This window comes from Scleropages formosus, chromosome 14 (genome assembly GCF_900964775.1).
Source record: "Scleropages formosus chromosome 14, fSclFor1.1, whole genome shotgun sequence".
NCBI lineage: Eukaryota > Metazoa > Chordata > Actinopteri > Osteoglossiformes > Osteoglossidae > Scleropages > Scleropages formosus.
Window position 1 is genome coordinate 2,851,370 of NC_041819.1, and position 26,431 is coordinate 2,877,800.

At 43.7% G+C, this 26,431-nt stretch overlaps 2 protein-coding genes across 2 annotated transcripts in view; one reads left to right on the plus strand and one right to left on the minus strand.

The window, feature by feature from the left end:
- Positions 1-2,360: 2,360 nt before the first annotated feature.
- Positions 2,361-7,212, plus strand: dct (dopachrome tautomerase). Its single transcript, XM_018765995.2, has 8 exons — positions 2,361-2,819; positions 3,252-3,551; positions 3,747-3,847; positions 4,515-4,681; positions 5,295-5,474; positions 6,088-6,223; positions 6,526-6,727; positions 6,910-7,212. Exons 1-8 carry the CDS (start codon positions 2,534-2,536, stop codon positions 7,083-7,085), a joined length of 1,548 nt encoding a protein of 515 aa, XP_018621511.2. The 5' UTR covers positions 2,361-2,533; the 3' UTR covers positions 7,086-7,212.
- A 4,840-nt stretch (positions 7,213-12,052) lies between these two features.
- Positions 12,053-26,431, minus strand: part of LOC108942524 (glypican-6-like) — a 198,586-nt gene continuing 184,207 nt past the window's right edge. The window contains exons 7-9 of the mRNA XM_018765937.2: positions 20,193-20,329; positions 16,292-16,467; positions 12,053-12,624 (exon numbers count right to left, since the gene is read on the minus strand). Coding sequence (XP_018621453.2) covers positions 12,422-12,624; positions 16,292-16,467; positions 20,193-20,329 — 516 coding nt within the window. The 3' untranslated portion in view covers positions 12,053-12,421. The remainder of the gene's footprint in view (positions 12,625-16,291; positions 16,468-20,192; positions 20,330-26,431) is intronic.

Genomic DNA, 26,431 nt, shown 5'->3' on the forward strand with positions numbered 1-26,431 from the left:
TGGACCTATCTTAAACATGGAAAAAATGAAAAAACAGCCACAAAAGTGGCATTTTTAGTTAAATTTTCAGTACTGCTTATCTTTAGTGTGTTTGCTGTTTGTACCATGTGCGTAAAACTGAGGTCCTGTGACTCCTGTCACACGATCATACGTAAACTGCGGTGAGAGCTCTATGTAGAACTTTCATATGACCACAACGATTCACCGAAAAGTGTGTGTATATACTACAAAGTTAAGCGCCTACTGTTGTACTGTTGTGCTTTTGTGCAGAGCAGGTCATCTTATCAATCACAAGGATGATCCTTTTGCGCTGTGAGCAAGGCTACCAGACCACTGTGACGAATTGCTTTCGCTTGTCACTTCTGGCCCATAGTGTTCCTTTTGTTGGAGTCCACAATTACCCCTTGTTTACATGTATTTTACCACAGCTATTTCTGACGTGCTTGATGATTTGAAACAGAAGTTTGAAGAAACTGTACACAGCAAGAGCACAGGACACTTCCAGTACCCTTCATATAAATATATAAGTAGCTCTAAAAGCAGCTGTGAACAGACAACATGTACGGTATACAACGCATGTAACAGGCATGCAATTATAATAACACAAGTCATAATTAATGACACGCTAATATACTGTGCTGAAGCTGTTTAAGCACAGGTTAAAACCTGGCTCCATCTGTGTGAATTTTGCATGTTCTCCCCGTGCCTGCATAAGTTTCCTCCAGATGCTCTGGTTTCTTCCCATTGTCCAAAGACTTGCAGTTCAGGTGGACTGGTGTACTGGTGAATTGGTCTCACCTGTAATGAGAGTGTGAAGAGTCACAGTTTTTCCACAAAGCAGTGGTTTTGGAGTTTATACATTATACTCTGTTGATAGAGATACTTCTTAAATTAATGAAGAATGTTGCCCAACTACAGTTTCCTTGAGCACTCTAATTTGTTGTCCACTGGTGTCATTACCTTGGATATGCTATATGTTGATAATTGCTACCCCTTTTTCCTTTCCTGTCTTTTACTAGTACTATGCAGTGAGACGGAAGCCACCACTGACCCAGGATGCTTGGTATACTTTGCTGTCGGACACCGTTGATAGTGTAACATGACCGATGGCACCAGAAACCTTAGGCTTGGACAAGGAATTATAGCTTCTATAGGTTGTAGCTCAGTCTTGACAGTTCTTATTAATATTACATATTGGAAATATTCACCCCAGAGGTTTATTTTTCTCCCTTCAGGTGTGATTGGAAGTTTTTTGTTTTCCTCTCCACTGTTGCCAGCTTGCTTAATCTATTTTAATAAAATGATTTACATATATAATTACTTTAATTTTGGATTATTAATAACTTTGTTCAGTGTTATTTGTCTCACACACACACACACACTGTCTGAAGCTGCTTATCCTGAATGGGGTCGCAGTGAACTGGAGCCTTAACCTGGCAATGGAGGGCGCGGGACACCAGTCTGTCACAAGGCACCCCAAGCAGGACTCAAACCGCAAACCCCCCAGCGAGTGGGACCCAGCCAAACCTGCTGTGCTGCTGTGACCCCCTTCATCCTACCACTCTTTCACAAAAGTCAAATTGCATCTGCAAGCCTCTGAATCCCACTAATTTATAAATGATGGCACACTTTAGATGGGGTATGGTGGCACAGTGGGTTTGGCTGTGTTCTGCTTTCTGATGGGTCTGGGGTTCAAGTCCTGCTTGGGGTGCCCTGTGACAGACTGGTGTTCTGTGCTGGGTGTGCCCCCTCCCCATCCAGCCTTGTGCCTTGTGTTGCCAGGCTAGGCTCCGGTTGACTGCAACCCCACTTGAGACAAGTAGTTTCCAACTGTGTGTGTGTGTGTGTGTGCTTGACATCCTTAAAGATACAGATGACGATGGGCATTTATTTGAAATATGCAAATATTTGTCAAATACACAGCATAAAAATACAGTTAACTTCATATAAATTCTCATTAGTTGTATATATTGTATATCTATATTAATTTTATATCCAGTTTGCTTTCATCTAAGGATTTTTCCCAGTTATTCTAAACTCATTGTAACTCAGACAAACAGCCTTTTTTCACTTTATGACTGAGTGCAGTGGTTTCAGAGGAGGGAAAACTTAAAGTCGGTCTGTAAAGAGTAGTACTTTAATCCAGTACCGAGGGCAAACACAGTATTCCTTTGTAACGGCGGTCTTTTTCCTCTTTTCCCGCAGTGTGGCCCCGGTCGAGCATGCAGAGCACGGCTCTTGTGTCAGGTGATGGTCACAAGACCCTCTGCTAAATCCTTCCGAGCAGCACGGCAGCCGAGTGTATAAATTGGGGGCTTTTGTTGCTGGAGCTCCTGTCAGAACACGAGCAGCCCCTCCGAAGGCCTGAGCTGTGTCTGCTGTGGGCCAACAGCTCAGTTCTGTGCTGAATGTGACCGGCGGAGGCAAAGGGTGCTGTCGGAGTGCGTGCGCTCCGCTCGACCGCCGCCTTGCTGTGCTTCGCACCCGGGACGCCGCTGGGGAACGGATAGTGGAACGCGGTAAAGCGGGGGCCATGACGAAGGCCGTGGTGCTGCTCCTGTGCCTCTGGGGGTGGCTGGACCCAGCGGGGGCGCAGTTCCCCAGGGCCTGCTGCACCGTGGAGGGCATCTTGTCAAAGCGGTGTTGCCCCCCCCTCGGGCCGAACCCGGACAACATCTGCGGCGTTCTGTCGGGCAGGGGCAACTGCAGCGACGTGCGAGTGGACCGAAAGCCCTGGGGAGGGCCGTACACGCTCAGGAATGTCGATGACCGCGAAAGATGGCCCATGAAATTTTTTAACCGGACCTGCAGGTGTTTCGGTAAGGCCTGTGAGAAGTGCTCTACACCTTGGCACTGTGCTCTGTATTTCCTGCTCTATACCATGTATAGTTGTAGAGTGAGCAGAAAAGTACTTTCCAGGCTCTTTTCCAAAGATTGTAAAGAAAAAAAACCTGTCAGCGGGTCTATAGCGCTTAGATCCGCACCCTTTGGGCTTGAAAGACCCTGCCACTGTAGTACCCTTGGCCAAGGTACTTAGTCAATGTTGATAAAGTAAAAAATACCCTGCTGTATCTGGGGTAAATCACTGTAAGTAGCGTTGTAAGTCGGCTTGGAGAGAAGTGACAGCTAAATAAATATTTCTGCAAATATGTACATGTAACTTGAACAGAGCAGAAAGTTATTGGACAGGATCTGAGGACTAAAGCATGAATAAATAATGATGGATCTCTGTTCTCCCTCATGCCCCGTAGGAAACTTTGCCGGGTACAACTGTGGCGAGTGTAAGTTCGGCTGGACGGGCCCCACGTGCGAACAGCCCAAGGCCCCGGTGGTGCGCAAGGACATCCATTCGCTGAGCGCCGACGAGCTGAGGCGCTTCCTGGGCACCCTGGACCTCGCCAAGAGGACCACGCACCCCGACTTCATGATCGCCACCCAGCACTGGCTCGGCCTCCTGGGTCCCAACGGCACCCAGCCGCAGTTCGCCAACATCTCCATCTACGACTTCTTTGTGTGGCAGCACTACTACTCCGTGAGGGACACACTCCTAGGTGAGCAAACGGGGCAGAAGCGCTTTGGTAAAGAGGATCGTCTGACACCGTGACACTCCGTGGGCCTTGGTGCACAATCTGTCACCGTCCAAATAGAAAAATCACCTGTTCTACCTTAGAGATGGTTTAAGTGTTGAGATGCAGAATACATGGCTTTCACTTCAACGAGGCTTTGCTTGACACCGCCCTCCGCAGGTCCGGGACGTCCGTTTAAAGCCATCGACTTTTCCCACAAAGGGCCGGCGTTCATCACCTGGCACAGATATCACCTCCTGCTCCTGGAAAGAGACCTGCAGGTACGGCGTGAATGCGATCTCCTGGACAGGCACAGCGCTCTCCAAACCGGGGTGTTGTAGGAGTCATGCAGTTCAATACCGACCTCTAAACCTGTGTTTGAGAAAACGTCATGATCGCCAGCATCGATCCCATCATTCGTTTGCGCCACTGAGTCTCTTCTGCAGTTTGAAATTCCCATCCTGCCCTGTGCTTCGTTATTTTCACAAAGCTGCCAGAACAAAGGTGGTGTGATGTTGTCACATGACTGAACCTGAGACAAGTAGCGTGACGTACAGCGTGGCGTTACGGCCAAAGGACGGCGCGTTCGGGTCTTTAGCAGACTTATCCAAACAATGCTGCCACTAATTTGTGAAGTTTCGTGATTTATGTATTTTAGATTAGCTTTGTTGCGCACTGACATTGCCAGCATGTGTACGCGCATTTGTTTTAAATTTGTTTTTTGAATGTTTGCTATTTCTGTTAGAAATGTTCGCAATATCTTGAATATTAAACGAATAATAACAATATAAATAATTAGAATAGGAAATCATTTCCTAGTAATGCATTTGTTTTTTTTTTTTTTGATTATGTTGCGTGAAGGATGTTACAGGTGTTTACTGTGTTTCTAAGTGAGTCCCTTCAGTCTGATTTGGAATCTGGGATCCTGCGTGTTTGTCTTTCACGCAGAAACTGACGGGTGATGAGAATTTTGCCGTGCCATACTGGAACTTCGCGACGGGGCGGAACGAGTGTGATGTGTGCACCAATTCCCTCCTGGGGGGCCCTAACCCTGAAGATCCCACCCTCATCAGTCCACAGTCTCTTTTCTCCACGTGGGGAGTGGTGTGTGACAGGTGTGCGAGGTGCACCCATCAGCTGCCTGAGTACAGTACAGTACTGAGTCAACACTGGACAGTACATTAATCATCAGAGTCTAGCCCATGCATGAGAGTCACAGAATTAATTGTCACAGTTTCGTCATGAATGAGTTTCCTTCTTCATCCAGCTTGTCTGGAAATGACAGCCAGATTAACTGCTGTTTTAAACTGTGGAAATGTTCAGACAATATAAATCCGTGAAATTGCAATTTCTTTGGATAAAAGCACCAGCTCAACAAGGAAATTATAAGAATAATAATAGCTGAACCGGGAGGCGCGGGGGCGTTGTGGGTTGGACTGGGTCCTGCTCTCCAGTAGGTCTGGGGTTTGAGTCCCCTTTGGGGTGCCTTGTGATGGAGTGACGTCCCATCCTGGGTGTGTCCCCTCCCCCTCCAGCCTTATGCCCTGTGTTGCCGGGTTAGGCTCCGGCTCCCTGCGACCCCATATGGGACAAGTGGTTCAGACAGTGATAGCTGAACTGGGATTTTTTTTTTTTACTCATATTGTTAACTGGCTCCTCAGTGTGTGTGTGTGAGTGAATGAATGCCCAGTGCTGAACCCAGCTTACACTTTCTCTACTTTCTTCCAGCCTGGAGGACTACAACCGCCTGGTGACCCTCTGTAATGGAACCAAGGAGGGCTTCCTGAGAAGGGGTGTGTCACAGGGTTTCAACACGAGCCTGCCCACCATGGACGATGTGCGCCACTGCCTTGGCCTGAAGGACTTTGACAGCCCCCCATACTTCACCAATTCCACGTCCAGCTTCAGGTGACCAGCATTTGTCCTTAGACAGACACTTGGGCATATGCAGGGTCAAAGGTCATGGAAAGCCAAAGTTCAGGAAGGGTTTTTTAAAAAATACACACACACACACAGAGTTTCTGAACCGCTTGTCCCATACGGGGTCGCGGGGAGCTGGAGCCTACCCGGCAACTCATGGCGTAAGGCCGGAGGGGGAGGGGACACATCCAGGACGGGACGCCAGTCCGCTGCAAGGCACGCCAAGCGGGACTCGAACCCCAGACCTACCAGAGAGCAGGACCCGGTCCAACCCACCGCGCCACTGTGCCCCCCTTTTAAAAAATAATAATAATAAAAAATATTTCAGGAGTTTTGAACAAACTTCTTTCTTATTTTGGTATACAATGAAAAGTACAATAATTTAAAAACCAAGTTCTGAGAACATGGAAAATGCTGTGTTCGCCGTTGCTGCCCTCTAGTGGTAAATTGTGGAATAGAGCTTTCCAGGAAACAGCTTCCACTGTATGTGAATATACTACAGCAACAGGTAGCAGCAAACATTTTTTAAAATTTTATTAAACAAAAAAAATATATACAACACAAAACTTTTAGCTATATCTTCCTCATTCTTAATTTCCAGAAATGCTCTGGAAGGCTTTGATAAACCCAATGGCGAGTCAGACCCCTCGATGACCAACCTCCACAACCTGGTCCATCGGTTCCTCAATGGGACCAGCGCTTTGTCTCACTCTGCGGCCAACGACCCGATCTTCCTGGTAAGGGTCGCAGCGGCAGCAGAGCTTCCTCTCTAACTCGGATTTCAAATGTCAGCCTTTGACTTCCAAAATCTATTTTGTTCACTTTGACGTGGGAATAATGTAGTGATTAAGGAGATGGGCTTCCAACCTGTAGGTTTTTGGCTCAGGTCCCACTTTCTAATATTGCGGCAATACCCTTGATAAGGATACTCTGCCCTGCTATATAAATGGGCCAAACACTGGAGGTTAAGCAACAAATGAATAATAAATACACTACATGGTGCCCCCTTCAGATCCTGACCCCGTCTCTGCTCACTCAGGTTCTGCACTCCTTCACGGATGCCGTATTCGATGAGTGGATGAAGCGCTTTGTTCCGCCCAACTCGAGCTTTCCGGATGAGATGGCTCCGATCGGCCACAATAAGGAGTACAACATGGTGCCTTTCTTTCCGCCTGTGACCAACGAGGAGGTCTACATCACGTCAGACCAACTGGGATACTCCTATGCCATCGACCTGGAAGGTCTGCCTTTCACACTTCTGCCACTTACTCCACTAAAATGTGTGAAAATCGATAGGTTTCCAATTGCAAATGAGCTGATGGCATCGTGTATAAGCGTGTATTAAGAGTGTGAGGTGAAGTACTGTGACGAGAAGGTATGCCGTGCTCCTATACTGAGCGCCTGCTTCTCTCTTCTCCGGCAGGTGACGGCAGCAGTGGCACGGCCGTGTTGGTGGGCTCCTCCATCGGGGGAGCCTTCCTGGGCCTCCTGGTTCTGCTGCTGCTGCTGGTGCTGTACCTGCGTCAGAGGAGGACCCAGGACAGCGAGCCGCTCATAAAGGCAGAGTTCACCACCACCAAGTACACAGAGGAAGCCTAGAATGTGTAGAACCGATACTCACTGCAGATACATGCGCGCACCACGGTAAACGACCACAATGAATGACAAATGAGGAATCAAAGTACTGTAAGGAGTCAAGACAAATGTAGATGAATTGGAATGTATTTTTAGTGTGTCCTGTAGTGTCTGTAGAGCTGATGAAAAATGAAAAATCGCAGAGGAGTTTTGTGCTGAAGCTCAACTTGTGCTGTAAGGGGAGAATTCTGTAAAGTTTTGGTGAAAAAAAGGTGTTTTACGCTTCTGTACTTTTCTCTTTCTCAGTGCTGTGAAAACATTGGAAAAAAGCACTGTAAGAAGAGAACATGGTTCTAAATGAAACAGGTTGGGGAAAGTGTCTGTTATGCAGAAAGAGTACAGGATTTATTCGTCTATGTATTTTGAGAATATTTTAGGGATTTGACAACAGCACACCTTCCCCCTTTGTTTCCTAAAGAATCTGGTAAGACACGACAGAAAACAAATAGTGCAATTGTTCATTGAGGAACGTACATCAAAAAGTTCCCCTTTAGCTTGCAATAAGCTGCTTTGAATAAGAATTTCACTTCATTATAACTGAACTGTAAAAAACTGGGCCTTTCTTTTCCTTCTTTTTTTTGATGGGGGATTTGGGGTTTAAACTGACAAGCTGATTAACCAAGGCGTTGTATTCTAAATATGATTATTGTTAACGCTGCCCAAGTAGACTTTTATGTAATCACCAGCCAGTGTGCCACAGTTCCTGTATTTATATTATTCAGGTGACACACTGATGATTAAAATGTCACCAGCACATGTTGCGGCTTCATAACAGTCCAAGCACTTTTTCTCCAGTATTAACGCTTGTACTTACAATCTGCTTAGTGCTCATTTCACCACTAGAGGTCACTGTTTTACCTTTACTCTATTTTTAAATAAAACTGCAAATTGGTTATTTTTTACTTCCTTTTTAGGTGTGTAGATACTTTATTTTAGAGAGCTATAGGGATTAATCTAGTCTGTTCAGCAAACAGTTCAGTGCCTCTGTTTTTTTTCCCTTTAGTCCTTAAATAGCTTTCGAGCATAATAAACCAGAAAAAAAAGCAGTTATTTTCATTTGAACACTACCAAGTATCATGAGTTATTTTCAAGCATATTAATTGTGCCTGTATATAAGCTTTTCTATAGATAGACGTACAAAAATACAGAAATCTTACCCTTATTAATTTAATTACCAAGTCACAGTAGAAATGCCTGTCTGGTTTATCCATTCAATGCATTCAATGTATTAGACACTGGAAACAGTCAGTTGATTTTTAATAAATGTTTATTTGCACACCATCATTATTTGTCTGTATACAAGAGTAAGAAAACCCAAATGCAAACCATTTTAATATTTTTTTTAAAAAATTGTAAGGCAGGTCTGCTTGTAGCACTCATATGTTCAGTGAAACCTCACCTTTGCTTGTCAAACAATGTCTCGAGCTCCGACTGTAACCCTCAGGTAGTGCTCGCTGTATTCGTCGCTCTGCTCTCAGCTGAATTATGGTACAATGGATCTCCGCACCAAATTTAAATATAGTTTCCGTCTTGAAATGGCTTTTTATGTCTGTTTTTGCTAATGTACCTAAAATTACATTTTTCTTTTGACAAGAAGTAAAACATATTCAAAGTGCGATGATTAAAAAATAAGATAAAAGGCCTCTTGCATCATCATTACATTAAAATACTTCATTAAAAAGCAGTTTAGGAACGCAAGCTCCATTTTTTTTGTTTTGACCTTGAGCATCATAATGTCACACTGCTGTAATCGAAATGCGCGCGAATTAACTCAGATAACAAATACATACCTGCTTATTATTCCTTGATTTCTCATAAGTAATATGCCACACATTCAGACAACGAGTATCTAATGAAAACGGACAAGAAAATAAAGCTTGTGCGACACGTACGATGAATATTTTGCCATGAATTTAATCACTAAAGATTCAATTAGATAAAAAGGAAACCATTTCAGATCAGATGGGTGACATCCATGAGCTTTCTTGCTGCGAGGCTATTTTATATGTGGCCATTTTGATAATGAATACGGCCACTCGATACACATTTCGAGAAGAGTTGAGGAAGAAAACAAAAGCTTGCTTTGGTAATTGGAGACATTTCACAGCCTGCGAACGCTCTCATCTGCATTCCCCTCACCCTGTCCAATTTTCCTGCAAATGAACTCATTTCCCTTGGACGGAGGACATGGGGATGTCCCCTTTCTCCATTTCCACGTTGTTTCTGTCACTACTCTCACCAGCATCTGCCACATCCCGCCCTCCTTCACATGCTCGACTTCGCCGAAATTGTTCCGAGATGTGCCAGAGAAGTGCACAGCACGCTCGTTTCACCAGCTCGATCCACCACCATCTACAGTGGTTTTGCCCTCATCTTTCCAACACCCACAAATGTTAACATTGTACTTGATGTTTGTTCCACGATACATTAACAATGTATTTTTCAGCTCATATTTTTATAAACAAATGCAGTGGGAGCAAATCAGTAACGTTGAGTAATTAAGTAATATCCTCAGACAACCATTTTCTTGCAGGTGACAATAAAATTGGCAAAAAATTAAAAAAAAATTCTCTATACCCATTCACTTAATTTTACACGCACGCGCATACACACACACACACACACACACACACAAGGGGTGGACAGTATAATGGAAACACAACATGACGAAGGAGTTCAACTTTGAAGTAACTAAAAAAGTTAGAAATGCAGCTGCTTCAGTTCCAAAGACGCCAAATTGTCGGTGCTGGAACTACAGGTGCATTGCTCATAAAAACTGCTAAATGATTTAATGTGTTAAGGGGAATAGTGTCAAAAAGTACCGTAGATAAACTGCATTAGCAGAGGGCAATAACGGTTGGCCATCCAGGCTCAGTGAGAGGGATAGAGGGACGCTCCACAGGATGGCTGCTGAATTCACAAAATTACAGCCTCAAAAATGACCAGATAGTTGAACTGGAAACTCCGTGCCCCAGTCTCAACAAAAACTGCATGTAAGTGACATTCGCAGGGCTGGAATTTATGGCGGAGTTATCATTTACAAACTGCTTGTGTTCGAGGCCAATGCACAGAATAGCATTATCTGGTGTAAGGAGCGCAAAACCTGCACCCCAGAGCAATGGGAAAAAGTATCATACTGTCTTCCATGCTATTTCCTACATCCAGATAGGTTTATGTTTGGATAAAGCTGCAGCGTTGATTGCCAGCTGGCAAGCGGTGTAGGGGATTAGTAACAGTATAGGTAACAATTTCATAAGAGTCATTAGGTCTGATGATTGCGCTGCATGACTGTATAACAGCCAAGGGATATGAGACCATTTCACAAGACCAGGTGCACCCTGTGGTGCAAACACTGTTGCCTCTTGATGTTCCCATTTCGAGGACAATAATGCTCTCATGCACGTGGTGAAACAAATTGAAGAGCAGTGTCATGAACACCAGGACAAAGCGGAACACCTCCAACAGCCTCTGCGGTCACCACATCTGAAACCACCGAACCTTTATGGGAAGTACTGGAGCGCTGGCTGCAAAGTAGATTTCTGCCTCCCTCATGCATCAAAGAGCTGGAGGCTTTTCTCCTTGAGGTATGGCGCGACATCCCAGTACACGCAGTTCAGGACTCGTACGACAGCGCTCCGAAAGGGACCGAAGCTGTTCCGAAGGCAAAAGGTGGCCGTACCCGTTTCCATTACTTTGTCCAGCCCCCTGTGTGTGTTTATAAAGGTCTGTTTTCGTTCCACACGATTATAAAGGTGCTTCCAAGAGTTGGATGGTTTCCGATTCGTATTTGCGGTTGATTTCTTGAAATTGCACTGAAGCACTACAATTGGTACTACTGATGTCTTGTTGAATTGCGCTCGCGTGTAAAATACGGGACAGAGAGCCAGGGATTAAACAGCTCTGCAAACTGTCAAACAAAAAAAGCAAACAGACAGACAAAAAAAGACAGAAAAAACAACACAAAACACACAGTCGATCAATCAATCAACCAACCAAACGATCAAGCAATCGAACGGAAACGAAAAACGGTTGACAATACACCTTGCATGTTTACAGACATGTCAACCCTGAGCTAATAGATATAAGTTAAAATCTGTGATTATAAAAATAGATGATAAAATACCAGACTAAAAGTGAGAAATACATTTTCCACTTCTGCTCTGTGAACAGACATGGGCCTTCCGGAGCTCAGCAGCACTCTTCCTCTTTTAAAAAAATACACATTAAAAAGTTTGTGGTATTCACAATAATGAACCACTGTTTGGAACATGCTCAGTTGTGCACAAGGACAAGATGGGGGGGGCAAGGCAAAATTCAGAGTGTCACCCTGCCCATAACCCCCCCTGCCCAGCACTTCCATCTGGAGAACACAGGACGGGTGCATTACGGGAAACAATACTAGTTCGTATCTGTGCCTCATTTTAAAGCCCACCCACGAAAGATAGCGTTGACACCGACTGGGATTTTACCATTTTTTTTACCTCCACTTACTTAAGCCATTGCTGCTGAAATGACAACTTTTAGTTTTTTTTTTTAATATATATATATATATATACTAACCAAAGACAAAAAAAAAAAAAAAATCATAAATTTTTAAAGGAACACAAAGTAGTCATTAGTAAAAGCTTATTTAGATATGAGCTATCTCTCACCAAAAACAAACCATTTAATTATTGTTACAATCCAAAATATATGTGATACCATTATCTCTAGAGTTAGAAAAATACAACAGCAGAATGTCCAGCTGCTGCAAACATTAATAGAACTGAATCATTTTTTTTTTGTTTCAGGGATAAAACTGTTTTTGTCTTTGCATTTTTTACATTTCTCGCACACCGCCAGCAAAGTAGCTGAGAGCTCATATCACTGAAGACCTTACTTATGACTTTCCTATGTATTCTCACAGTGGAAAATAAGTTTTTTCCCCCCCATGTATTATTATTATTATTATTATTATTATTATTATTATTATTATTGTTAATTTTTTGTTGAAGGATAAGAGGACACAAAACAGACCTCAGGGCATGTTTCTTTCTCCTTCAGATCTCTTTACCTCCTCGCAAGGATATCTCAGACACCAAGCTGTCCAGGAGAGCGCTTCTGCAAAAAGGTGAAAGGTGGGCAAGAAATTTTGGCCACTGAGTGCAATGGGCATTCTATGGGGGAGAGGGAGTGGGGGAGGGGAAAGTACAGCTGGACTCTCCTGTACCGGTTCTTCTAGCTGGGGAGGCCATGGACATCCTGGCCCCTGGGAGGGAAGCGGCGAATCCCTGCTGTCCAAGGCCGGCCCTCCACCTGCATTATCTCCATCTCCTCTGCAGGGCCACGGCCGTGAGGGCCAGGATTGCCACCAGAGCGATGGAGGGCCCGGTGCGGGTTCCCATCGCTCGTTCTGCGCTCCTGTCCGCCCCTACAATCGGAGCCTCCGTGCTGACAAAGTCGAACTCGGTGACACACGCTTCGGTACAGCCGCTTCCGCTGCCAGAGCCGCTGCCCTCGTCACCTGCAGAACGAACAAGGTGGCTCATCAGCGGCAGAATTCGTGTACCTCTAGTGCATTACAGCCGTCACCCGCTCAGCTTCAGTCTCATACATTACATGTATCATCCATTCATCTTCAGCATCCTTCATTACAGCCGTCATTGGCTCAGCTTCAGTGTTACACCTTATAGCTTCCACCCGTTCACCTTCAACATCCAGTATTTTAGCTGTCATCTGCTCAGCTTTAATGTGCTGCGTTAAAGGCGTCCTCCTCCAGCTTCAGTGAACTATACAGGCTACCTCTGAGATACACTCCGTTCACTCACATTTGAGAGGGGTTTCATTTCATACCCTTATGTCATCTTACAAGGCATCTCTCTCTGCATTTACAAGGACCGCATTTGGATTCCACAGCCCTCCCAATAACTGAGCAGTGTGGCGTAATCTACCTGTATTAATGTTGATAATAATAATAATAATAATAAAAGTGACTTAGAATGATTACTAACGAGCATTTAGCTGACACCTTTACCCAAAGTGACCTGCAAAGGTTTATACGCCACTCACCTCCCAATCACACACATTTTCAAAACCGCTTGTCCCATACAGGATCGCAGGGAACCAGAGCCTACCCAGTAACACAAGGCGTAAGGCCAGAGGACACACCCAGGACGGGATGCCAGTCCGTCGCAAGGCACCCCCAGCGGGACTCGAACCCCAGACCCACCGGAAAGCAGTACTGTGGTCCAACCCACTGCACCACCACACCCCTGCCCTTCACCATCATTTACCCATTTAAGGATCACAGCAATGTAACACACTCACACAGTAACACACAATGAGCAACAGAGAGTTGCCAATTCACCAGAAACATGTATTTCAGCTGTACAAAGAACCTGGAGCACCTGAAGGAAAGATACAGAAACACAGGGAAACAGAGAGATTTATGTGAGGGCGATATTTTACAAGTATTGATTCAATGTCTATTGGTGTTTTTACTTTTTTAAAATAGTTAATACTATTAATTTGTTAATAACAAGCCATGACAATATATTTTTTATAAACATGTTTAGTATTATATGCTTTATTTATGTTGTGTAAGCACAAATTTACTGTAGCAGAACTTATAAGGTTTATGTGGTAACAGGGTTAGACACGTTTTTTTGGCTTTTTGTGCAGTGTCAGCAGCAAAGCAATTAAATACACACACACACACACACACACACACAAATCAATGTAGAGTCACAAATCCTCCTGAAGCACCAAATCTTTGGACTGTGTTAGGAATGTGGGGTACCTGAAGAAAACCTGCACTTTGTTAAGCATGCGCTACAGAACAGAAAGAGCTGAAAGAGCACAGGTAGGCAGCCATCCAGTAGTAGAGAGAAAAGTGCTTTCTTATTTTCTGCAAAGTAATGCTAACAATTCAAATGATTGCGTCCATTTTGTTGGGATTTGGTAATAATTCAGCAAAAATGGATGTCAGTTTGGGGGTTCAGGAAACCATAAAAACATTTTTGCAATTAAAAATAATAGTACAGGTGGTCCCTGTTACAAAACCCATCGTAAGTCGAAAATATTGTAAGTCGAAAATGCATTTAATACACCTAATACACACCTCTGCGTGACAGACTGGGAGATGCGGATTGCTGCCGCTGCCCAGCATCGCGAGAGAGTATCACACCGCATATCGCTTACCCAGGAAAAAATCAAAATTCAAAGTTCGAAGTACGGTTTATACTGAATATCAATCGCCAGCTCACCATCGTAAAATCGAAAAAGTCGTAAGTCAAACCATCTTAAGTCAGGGACCACCTGTAATTACATCTTAGAGTTATGAGAATCCACTTTATAACAGGATTTTGAGGAACGTGTTGGTTTTGTTAGTTGGAGAAGAGTGTATTAGAGATGTCCTCCACTCAGCATAGCTGCTGTATGCTGAATCAGAGGTGCCACCTACTCAGCGTCAATATATCGCAACATAACTGCCATCCATTCAGCTTCAGCATGTTGCATTACAGGTGCCAGCCACTCAGCTTAAGTGTACTGCATTACTGCTCAATTTGACTCAGCTTCTGTACAGTCCATTAGAACTGTTATCGACTCAGCTTCGGTATGGTCCGCTACAGCGGCCACCCGTTCACTTTCAGCGTGCTGCTTTACAGTTACCATTTTCTCAGCACCGCAGTGCTGTCTGACACCTTGTAGGCACTCAGCATCAGTGTGCTGTGTTATAGCTGCCATCCGGTCAGCTGCACTGGCTCCATAACCATCCACAGCCGCTCTCAACATTTACTGCCTATGAGACATTCGGAACTGGGCAGCCTGAGGCAACCCAATAAACGAAGGAAGCACATCACTCTGAAGACAGTGCAAAATGTCATTTTCACTTTCCTTATTGTAACCTGCAGCTATTACACAGCACATGCACATGGTGTCAGAATGCAATGACTGGTATTTACTGCCTTTATGATGAAAATAGCAAATCTGTGAGACAGAGTGACCGGAAGATTCACAGCGACACAACTGATCTTATTTCAGAACACTAAAATAAAAGAGCCAGACTGTAATGCACCTCATGCCGAATTTCTTACGAGGACCGCTACTTCCAGATCTCCCTGGATATGAGAGTAGAAAGTTGAATTTCTTAGGGGGGGTAAGTCTAAAAGTCATTCAGCAGTAACCTGAATGGAACTTGCACTTAATCAAATCTTAAGTGTTTCATTGTGGCGCATTGTGTGTATCAGCTGTGCTGAAGAGCGAACAAAATGATTTTTCTTGTAGGAACGCGGACAGCAACCGACTTTGAATGCTGTCACATTCTGAATAATGTAAAATTTGACGGCATAACGGCATGTTCTTCAGAATCCGGTAAAATGTAATGCATAAAGGTTATTCAGCTTTAAGCATATTGTAAATGTGTCAGAATTCATGAATATTAAACACAGAAATTATTCCTTATAACACACCAAACCAATGGCAGAGTTTTGCCACAGAAATAAGGAGTGCAAATTTGAGATATGCACTTCATCCTAAATACATATTGCTTTGCACTTTCCCTGTCCGTGGCTTTTCACTCTTTTCCCCCATTGTTACAAAAGGTATGTATATATTCATTCACCAACTGAATCAGAATCAGAGAGATTCACTTTGGGTTCGAGAGCTACAGTACACTTTCATACAAGAACCTGCGAACTAAAGATGTGTTCAATGTTTGTCACCGCAGGTACATTTCTGTTGTGTCTGCCGAAGATGATTCATATGCTGTGGAATTAAATGTGTCCTTTTTAATTAGGAAAGGTATAATTATTTTTTTTTTTATCGTTTTTAAACCTCACATGCTGTCCTTAAACTCCTTACATTCTGTTTTTATGAAATGTTACATATCTAATTGGTTTATCTGTTAACAAATTTTGATTACATAGTTACAGGTCTCTGTGTGTGCTAATTATATGTTCTTGATGAATATTTATTAGACTAATTACAGATATATCGATGCAATGCAATTTCAGCAGTTAGCGAAAAAGACAGAAAAAATGTAATTATGTAGGCTATGATAAAAAGCTCATTTAAAAGCAAACTCATATCTTCCCCTTTGCCCAGCCTTTTTACCACAGTGTATCTCAGCTATAATAGGCACTAGCTGAACTACACTGAGGTGTATGCGACGTTCTGGAAGGATCACTCACTGGAATCCTGGAAGTAGATGTCGTTGCCATTGTAGGCGTTCTTCAGCTTGTTGGTCATCACTCTCAGAGCCATGATTTGCTGCCGGATGAACGTATCTGGCCGGGTGATGTCCACCTCCACCTCAGGGTTGTTCATTTGGTTGGCCAAACCGTCTTTTGACACTTCTGGGAAGTATCTGTACAGAATAAAAAGTTCATGCCAATGACACACTTAGGAAAAGCTGTTTAACTGGGTAGGGGTGCGGTGGCGCAGTGGGTTGGATCACGGTCCTGCTCTCCAGTGGGTCTGGGGTTTGAGTCCCGCTGGGGGTGCCTTGCGACGGACTGGCGTCCTGTCCTGGGTGTGTCCCCTCCCCCTCCGGCCTTACGCCCTGTGTTACCGGGTAGGCTCTGGTTCCCCGTGACCCCGTATGGGATGAGCGGTTCTGAAAATGTGTGTGTGTGTGTGTGTGTGTGTGTGTGTGTGTGTGTGTGTGTGTGTGTGTGTGTGTGTGTGTGTGTGTGTATGTTTAACTGGGTTTGCAGTTAAATATCTTCTCTCATGCAGTCATTTAGAAATGAAAGGTACCTGGAGAATTACAAGCATGCAACCAAAAGCTGCAAGGTCCGTTTCTTCCTCACAGAAAACGGAAAAAAATGTAGCCTTAAACCACAACGAAAGATCAGCTCTCATGCTATGCTTTGCTGAAGGACAAAAATGACTGAATGTTAACAAAACAAATTTAATAAACATTCCACAGACTGTCAAATTTAGCTATAAACTGCTCCTTTATAAACAGAAAGACAGTGAGCTCTTATTAAGCTGTCTGTAAAATCCTGCACGTTGAATGGTGGATGACATAGTGGTGTTGGAGGTGTCCTGCCAAAAGCCACTTGAATTTAATAAAAAGGAAGGATCTCTGTTACTCTTAACGGCACATTTTTTCTCACACATAAAATGATAAACAATGTTCATGCTCAAGGAGCTCCACTTTAAAAAAAAAGGGTTGTCATTTCAGGGTTGACAGCTCTTCAGTCTTTAAAAAAGTAATGAGATGCTTGTAAATAGTTTTTTCACATCTCTTAGGCAAAGATTGGAGAGGACGCACGAGCTCATATTTCTTGATGGCCACATTTAGGCGGGATGCCTTCATCAGCATACCTGCATATTGTACAAACATTATGCATTGTGCAATCATTTGTGACATTTTTGACATGGCTCTTGTGCTGCTTCCACGATTTTGTGTTACCATTTGACACTACCGGTCTATTAAGGATGACATAATTTCTGTCATTTCTTGTTTAATGATCTCAGAATTATATATATATATATATATATATATGTATTAGTTTATACAATATGTGGGTATGCTGATGAAGACATTCTCCAAAAAATGCATGTGTCACGTTTTCATATGTACAAGAAGTATGAAACATAACTATATTCTTATAATAAGTTGCGGATCTTTTTCTCTTTGATTTCTCGCATCATGTCAGTAAAGCTAATCATGTGAAACTATATACTATACAATCCTTTAAAAAAGAGTAAATAAATAACTATATTACTGTGGTTTGTCTGGGGTCACAAGGGTAAAAGGAATGATCTCATGGCGAGCGAGGTCCAGTCCACAATTGATCGATCCCTCTGGTAAGAACTTAAACACTTCCTCCCTGAATCCAGACTCCCTATTTTCCAACCAGGGCAGGGATATGGTTCCTGTTTCCACGGCGACCTCATATGTATGTCATCACCTCCCAGCGGTCTGTGAAGTGTCACAGTAACAGCTCCTTTCTAGGGCACTGCTGGAAAGTTAATTTTTTCCTACGGGGTGGAAAACCTGAGTAAATGTGAGGTGTTAATGTAATCCTCTTGGTGAGGATGATACATCATGTCTTGTACACACACAGAGCATTTTTCCTTAAAATGCACTGACATACACCCCTGTTTTGAAGCATCTTCCACCTATGGCCACTCAGGTGTTTCACAGCCAAAGGTTAATGCCACTCTTTTAGTTTTCTACTCCCTCTTGGCCAAACTGTGTGACGATCATGAACAATATCAACGCACATTCCTCTGGCTTCCTTTCAGCTTTGTTTATATTCCCTAAAAAACACTCGGGAAAAATAATGACTCACGAGGGGATTATGCTAACGTGGATATCCATACCTGCCATACCAGTAAGAAATTACCACTGAAACACATGCTTACTTTTCACACCAAAGACAGGGGGACTTAAACTAACACGGCTGAGATTAAAAGATCTTTTATTGCACCATCTGCTGACATTAAAACTGCACGAAGACCAATGCAAAGGGGAGCAATATAATTCCACCAGGCTTTCTGCTTCATACTAACAGCAGGAAACAAAGATCCATAAAAATAAAGCAGTGGAGATGAGTGATATCACTACTTCTGTGCTACAAGGACAAGGTGCATCCTTTTCATGGTCTGTGGGGAGACAGACCACAATGGAACCAACGTTCCCTTTCATATCGTCCTGCCTGATCTCTCTTTGTGGGTTCGAGAGAAACCACTGACCGCGCTTGCCGTTGCCTTTGTGGATTTCTCTGATCTGTGGGATGCTGGGACACGGAGGTGTTTGTGTTGCAGAGTGGAAAAGTGTCCTTCACCTCAAAGAAAGATCAGTTTGAATAAATGACACGAGAAAATCCAAGGATCTCTACTCCTTAAAAGTCATCTACCACAACCACGGTATACGGCCAGTTACAAAAAGTATAAATGGAGACGGGTTTTTGTCCCTGGATATTCTGCATCAGAAAGTAATCAAATAATAAAAAAATGTCCTATTGAATCAATCTTTGGTATTGTTGTTAAAAATTCATTACACTGAATGAGAGGTATTTAAAAATAATAAAACAATTTCTCATCATACTGATGACTTTTTTCAGAAATGTGAACCCTTTCTGAATAACATCACGCAACTGCATCATATAAACTTAAAAACTCATGTCCTGCAGAGTGGAAAAAACATAAATCTCCTGAGTTTCAGGAAGAAAAATCTAGCTGACACAGACAGACCTATTTCTCCCTGCTCAAAAAGAAATTTGTGGAGGCCACTGATTCAGATTTCATAATCTCACTCATAAATATGCAGTACTCTAAATATTATTTCTCCAAAATATTAAATAATGGATTTGGAAATGTAATCACAGCAATTTGGCTGTCCCTTATGGGTTACAGCAGCATTTAAACTCATTTGTCCAATATTTTTCGCTGATAATGCAATTAGCCTTAGTCTGTGATGTGTGTTAGAAGAGAGGAAAAAAAAATGAAACAAACAGTAAATTTCCTCTCCTGGGGAGAGAAGCCCCGTGTTTGGCTTGGCTTTCATGTACGGTGCTCTCCGGGGAATGATGAGAGAATGCATATCATTTGCTTCCTTTTTTTTTTTTTTCCCATCGCCTTCTCGAGAAATGAAGTTGTTTCACATTTAATTTCAGCCAAGAAAAGATTCTTTTCCTCCTGCTGTTGTGGTGGGATGAAGGCAAAAGCAACGCAGCGGAGGGATTTTTCAGAGTACGGCGTAAAGAGACACAAGCAGACACTGAGGATACAGCCTAAGAGGGCTGATGCCTGCGTCCCTCGGCTTCTCCTACCTCCGTCCACATTCCTGCATGAGCGGGAACCTCTATTCATTCAGTTATTGAGCTGAAGCCTTTGTCCATAGCCACTTACAATGTCAGGTATACTGCCCTAAGCTACTTACAGAAAAATTTTCAATGGGACTACAGCAAGAGCGGGAATTTGAACCCATATCCTGCAAGGCACTGGCCTGGCATACTGCGCTGCTTGCCGTTCCAGTGAAATGTAGGCAATGTGATGTTCAGAGAATACTGTGATTTCAAGTTGGGGTGATGAAGTGATGGCAGATGGCTGGTAGAGCCACAGCGGAACTCCTACCTGCCCTTAGCGTGCCCATTCCAGCACTGCTCCTCATTGGCTGTGCTGGCCATCACCTTGTCCTCCTTGCAGATACCATCAGGAAGTGTGGACCAGAACTTCTTGGACTGCTTCAGCTTCTCCTTAATGTCCACCACCTGGCAAAAGGAAGCACAAAACGACACATTGGTTTGGATCACGCAAACTAGGCATCGCTAATTGAAAACGAACACCCTCGACTCCCTCGTGACACAGAACCTGCAGCGAAGGATGCATGGGATGCCAATGCGGGGCCTGCAGAGTTTGTGCTCATAATTAGCATTTCGATGCAGCTGCTGACATTGCGGCTGCAGGAACGATCAAATTCCCACCCTGCTCCGAGCTCGCAGAGACACTCATGAATATTGCATAAACATCTTAGCTAAGCAGGATTCAATTACTCAAGTGTGGAGACAAGGACAGCTATAAGTTCGACACAGTTGCTCTAAACAACCAAATGTTTTCTGTCCCTTAAGAAGGATGCACTCACGCTTTTTTAAAACGAATCCCTCATTGGTCACATGAATCCTTTTTCTAATTTCACATGCAATGTCCTTCCCAGGCACCTGTTTTCAAAGATTTCTTTGCCTTCAACAATTCCTGTACACATTATAACTATTGATTTTCACAGAGTCTTAATTAACTGTTCTTGAGGAACCAGGTAACCGAAAACAAGCTTATTGATCATTCACGGCATACTCTCAATTAATTTAGAACCAGAAGAATATTAGAAAAGATGTTAATGAAGATGCAACTTTATCCATTCTTTTATTATTTATATGTATGTATTAATTATAAGATTAATTTGTTATACTGTATTTGAATAGTATTCCTGTCAAAAAAATAAAATATATATAAACATTTCTCTAAAATCCAAACAGAAATAATGTAAACTGTGTAAAATCCAGATCTCTGGTAGTAAGAAATTTATTGTCACAACTTTTCTTTGACAGCAATACAACTTTTATCTGAAAAGTCACATGATATTTTAATCATATTTTTCTTTTCTAGGTCATCAGCGCAAACATCTAAAAACATTTTACTTCACGTGTGATAAAACTCTCAAATACAAAGTAAACAGCGTGACATTGACAACCTGAAGAGAGAAACAAAGAAAAAGAAGAAAAAAAAAACTGATTGTGAAGGACTATCTCAGAATGAATCTGCAGGAAGACAATATTGCGCAATGGAAACTGAGATTAATAGTGCTGCTGGGTTTACCGCAAGCGTACGATGCGCACGCTCTGAAGATGTAATGCTCTGATCACACTGTGTCCTTGTTGCTCGGATACACTTCATCTGATAAGGAAGATCGGGATGATGAATTCATTCTGCAAAAACAGCTGTCAGAGAAGTCATCCCTTCACACTGCAGCCCTGTTTGTTTATCATTGAATTTCACTTGTAGCGTTAATTGATATTAATCAGGCGCAAGACAGATTGATGTTGATCAGCGAGGAGCCAGCCAGCGAGCTTCCTGCTAGCGATCCGTAACACACCAGATCGTGCCGTCAGATTAGAGGCAACTTACTGTGGCCGCCAGATGCCAACAGTGGTAATGGACACCGCTTGTACCGCAGTCATGGGCCCTGGACAGACAAGCACTTGTCTTGGTGATTTGTTTCAGTTCAGTGAGACAGGTACATGGTTTGGTTCACTAAGACTTGTCCAAGGTTCGATTCAGTGAGACTGGTCCAGTGTTTAGATGAGTAAGTGTGGTCACGGGTCCAGTTCAGCAGGACCAGTCCAGAGTTTGGCTGAGCATAGCGGTGCAACGTTAGGTTCGGTGGGACCAGACCGGGGCTCGGATCAGTGAAACGTCTAGGTTTTGGTTCAGTGAGATTTTTCCAGAACTCATTTTTGGGAAACTTGTCAAGGGCTCAGAGGAGTGAGTCTAGTCCTGGGTTCAGTTCAGCAAGACAAGTCTGGAGCCGAGATGAGCAAGACCGGTCCAGGGTTCCGTTTCGTGAGACTTGTCCTGTGCCTTTGTATGATGGAGTCTGAAGCCTTTTTAATTTATGTTTCAACCGCGTGTGGTCAAAAACACAAGAAACTGGGATGGCAAGGGGTTTGCTGGTTTAGATCCACACACACACACATTTTCAGAACCGCTTGTCCCATAGGGGGTCACGGGGAACCGGAGCCTACCCGGCAACACAGGGCGTAAGGCCGGAGGGGGAGGGGACACACCCAGGACGGGACGCCAGTCCGTCGCAAGGCACCCCAAGCGGGACTTGAACCCCAGACCCACCAGAGAGCAGGACTGTGGTCCAACCCACTGCGCCACCGCACCCCCGGTTTAGATCCAGAAGGTTCAAAACTCCTGGACTGGTCCCCAGTCCAGACTCAGATAAATCCTGTAAATGACCCATTTCTGTATGAAGTCACCTGTGAATTACTGATAATTACAGATATTTACTAATGAATGATTTCATACCATGTTGTTTGAACAGCTGTTTTAACAATTTGCCCCCTTTGAAACCATCCCCTGACACAACTGCTGAAGCCTTTAGCATACACAACATTTTTTTTCTTGCATTTATAATCATGCATAATCATCTTTGCGTGTTACATTAAAACAGAAATATCAGGCTTCTCATACATAGATCATTAATATTCCCTAAATCAAGAACTTTAGTTTCTTCTTCTGGAATAGGTCACGAGGTTGAAGTGTAACACAACCTGAACTGGGGCTCTCCAGGTCGACCCAGAATGACACTGTCATTGGTAATCAACACTGCATGATGCTGCACAGCCTTGAGGTAGCAGCATTTGAGGTGAGAGTAAGGTGTGAGCCTTGATGGAAAGAAAAAAAAAAAAAAAAACAAGAAAAAAGTGGTGCAGAAAAGAGAGAGCGACTTGCTATCGAAAGCTGAGCTCAAATGTGAAAAACAGAAACCTCAAGTAAACCAGACATTTAAATAACAGAAAGATCAGAACTGTAGCTCTTGCTACATGGTGGGGGTTTATATATAAAAAAAAATCTGAACAACATGAAATTATGAGCCGTCTCATAACCAAATTACCATCTTCCAGTGCTGTGTGCCTGATGTTTTCGGTATGATGCTGTATGATTATTGTAGGGAAGGGCTCGTTTAATAAGGTGTTACGACTAGACTACTGCTCCCCTTTCTGGGAGCTCACACTGATCTGGGTCCAGCGATCCAGCAGTTAAGGCTCTGCTCACTACTGTGGCACCCTGAAGAGTGAATGAGTGGCGCTCTGCAGGATACTCAAGGCAGGGGCCGAGCAGGAGGGGTTCGGATGTCCCAGTTAGGGGCCACGTCGGAGCCTTTTGATGTGGTAATCCCATCACATGGGGGCCAAAGCCGGGTCACGAGCCTGGTGCCGCACAGCAAGGCTCTCAGACTCCTGGACCTGACGGACAAGCCGAATGCAGACTGGGGGAAGCGTGACGGGTGCGTCGCGACGTGACTCGTAGGCTGATCACACTGGGCTACTGGCTGCACATGGAACAGAAACCCATCTGCAGTCATCTCAGAACATTCAATTCTGTGCAGCTAGAAAAATCAAGTAACTCTGATCACTTGAACCTGGTGTATTCCAGCAATTTTGGGACACTGCAGTGGTTGAAGCACCACTGCCTTGCAAAATCTCTGGGATCATTCACCTCCGGAGATGGAGATGACTTTCGTCACCTGCTCTGTACATGTATGGGAAAATGTGTGAGGACCTCTGGTCCTTTAAAATTCCAATCACATCCTGAATGAGGAGATTTCGTGCAGCAACGACACACTAAGGGATGCAGTAGATCCACTCTTTCTGTCACAGGCAGCTCAGGTTAAATAATGTTCTGACATTTACTTTTCACTAAATTTTTTTGTGGAATATCTCAGAGAATGCAAAAAACAATAGCACGATCCACATGTGTGATGTGTGACGTTACTCCAGTTAGCACCATGGATCATCTGGCCAATAGGTGGCACTAGGCCACTGCTGGAAGGAGAGAAGTAGCTGCACTTTGGTGAGTACATGGATAAATCCATACACACATTTCTGAGTCCAATATAAAGTATTTATGGACTTAGGCATACATGCTACCAATACTTCTACACAATGGAAGAATGCATAATTCCACTTGTTTTTCTGCTCTCAGCTTCATCTTTTTTATAGCAGGAATTCATTAGAACCCGAGACTTCAGAAGCGGCATGAGAATATGAAAAAAATGGAAAAGGTAATAGGCCTAGCAAGAGATGGTCAGTTGTGTATTATTAACATTTGAAGTACCATTCCAAAGTGGAAAGAGGAGTTCCGCTGGAAGGAAACCTGTACAAATAAGAATATCAAAAAACAAAAAAAGAAAACTGAAAAATTATAAATTGATAAAGATACAAAATGGATTGTTAAAAATTAAAAAAGAAAAAAAAAACATTGATTAAAAAAAGAAAACCTTGATAAGAATAAGGTAGTTCGGGGATTGTACTGTAACCACTGGAGACAGACGGTGGGGATAGTGATACAACAGGACGTTCTCATGCATTGTGATGCTGGAGCTCCACGTGTCGCCATTGACAACAGGAGCCATCGGCATTAGAATGTATTAATGGGCTCGGCAGCAGGTGTCCGCCTGTGCGCCGGGCTGGGAGCCGACCTGTGGACTGGACACCATCCCACAGGTCCTGTGGGTGATCCTGCACACCAGGCCCCCTCTGGGTGATCCGCCACTCTGAATGGCCCCAAGGCGACCCCCAGGCCGAGCTAAAGGAAGGTGCTCTCGGAATCTAATCTCCTGAAGAGAAATGGGCTCTGTATTCTGCCAGCACTTTCTCCCACCAGCCCCTTCTGTGGACATACCCTACAGGGAGGCCTTAATCAGCTGTTGCAATAACGGCCATTAAACTGTCATAGTCCCGCTGAAATTCAAAAGGCGTTAAAGTAGCCTTACATGAACGTGGTAATTTTACTGGCTTCCCAAAGAGACAGCTTGGAAGGAAGCGTAGCGGTTCTGTATTCGCAGTCTCGTGTTGGGCGGCTGATGACAAAGAGAGAACTGCACTCACCACGGTGGCTCACCACTGCCAGTTCAGAGGTTTCTTCAGTAAGGAAGTGAATAATGAACATTTACGCTCCACGCTTCTCTGAAATTAGAGTTCTGCACAGGTAATGTGAGCCAAGCCAATGAAACGGTGTGTGGTTTCTAACTGCGCTGGGAGTCTGTTCTCTTCCCGTCTCCCTGGAGTGACATCATTTCACAACACAGCCCATTCCTTCTCATCACTCTTGCTTTGGCGGAGATGGGCACGGTGCCCGCCACATTCTGCACTAATGGACTTCAGGATTGTCTTCCACGGAGATCCAAACGTGCCAACAGCACAACGCATCCTAGCCGCCATCCTGCCTCTGCTCATGCAACTAGTACCTTCCGTTTACCGTTGGGTCGGTAGAACCGGCGTGCACCTCAGACCGCTGCCAGATCACGCTGCTTCAAAGGATCAATGCTGTTATTTTGCATTGATTTAGCCCCATGGCTACAGTTCCACCAATTCATAAGTTACCAACTGTGGCGACTTGTAAAGGTAATAATGACAGATCTAAAATAAAGAAGTAAACTAACTCTTTGCTAAGAGTGTATTCAACAAGGGCGACACACACAAGACATTTTCTATAGTGCTGATGGTATTGCTGAAGTTTTCAAGCAGTGATGTAGCCTGATTAGTTTTACTTCACATCCCTGTTCCTGCATCCCTGGTGACCTGGTGTGTGAGTGTTTGTATGTGTGTACGTACATGCGTTCGAGTGTGTGTGTCTGGGGAGGTGAAGGAGAGTGTGAGGTACCTGCGGGAAATGCGAAGGACTTTCTAATTGCTGTAAACAGCTGTAGTGTGAACCTCTGCAGCAGTAAACATGATTAAGACAGAACCAGCTGTGTATTTATGGCTATGAGAACAGTGCATCGGCTGCACTGCAGCCATTGTCACCATTTCATTCCATATTGCTAGGGTTCATATGCGCAACAAACTTATTTATCATAAATGATGTGCACTGCAGTTAAGAAGTAATGGAATTTCCTTCCATCCATCCATCCATCTTTGATTTTGATTTGAAATACCGACTATACAAGGCGATTCATTTGTACTTGTGTCTACATGTAATACCACAAATTGTACTGCTTCCACTGGCCCAAAGATTCATGATTACCAATTAATCACCATACAGAGACCACCACCGAAAATATCCGCCAAATGCCTGAAAGAGACTTT

Coding starts and splice junctions, on each gene's coding strand:
- dct (XM_018765995.2), top strand. CDS start 2,534: ATGACGAAGGCCGTGGTGCTGCTCCTGTGCCTCTGGGGGTGGCTGGAC. Junction 4,682..5,294: donor TGGGGAGTGGTGTGTGACAG/GTGTGCGAGGTG, acceptor ACTTTCTTCCAG/CCTGGAGGACTACAACCGCC. Junction 6,728..6,909: donor CTATGCCATCGACCTGGAAG/GTCTGCCTTTCA, acceptor CTTCTCCGGCAG/GTGACGGCAGCAGTGGCACG.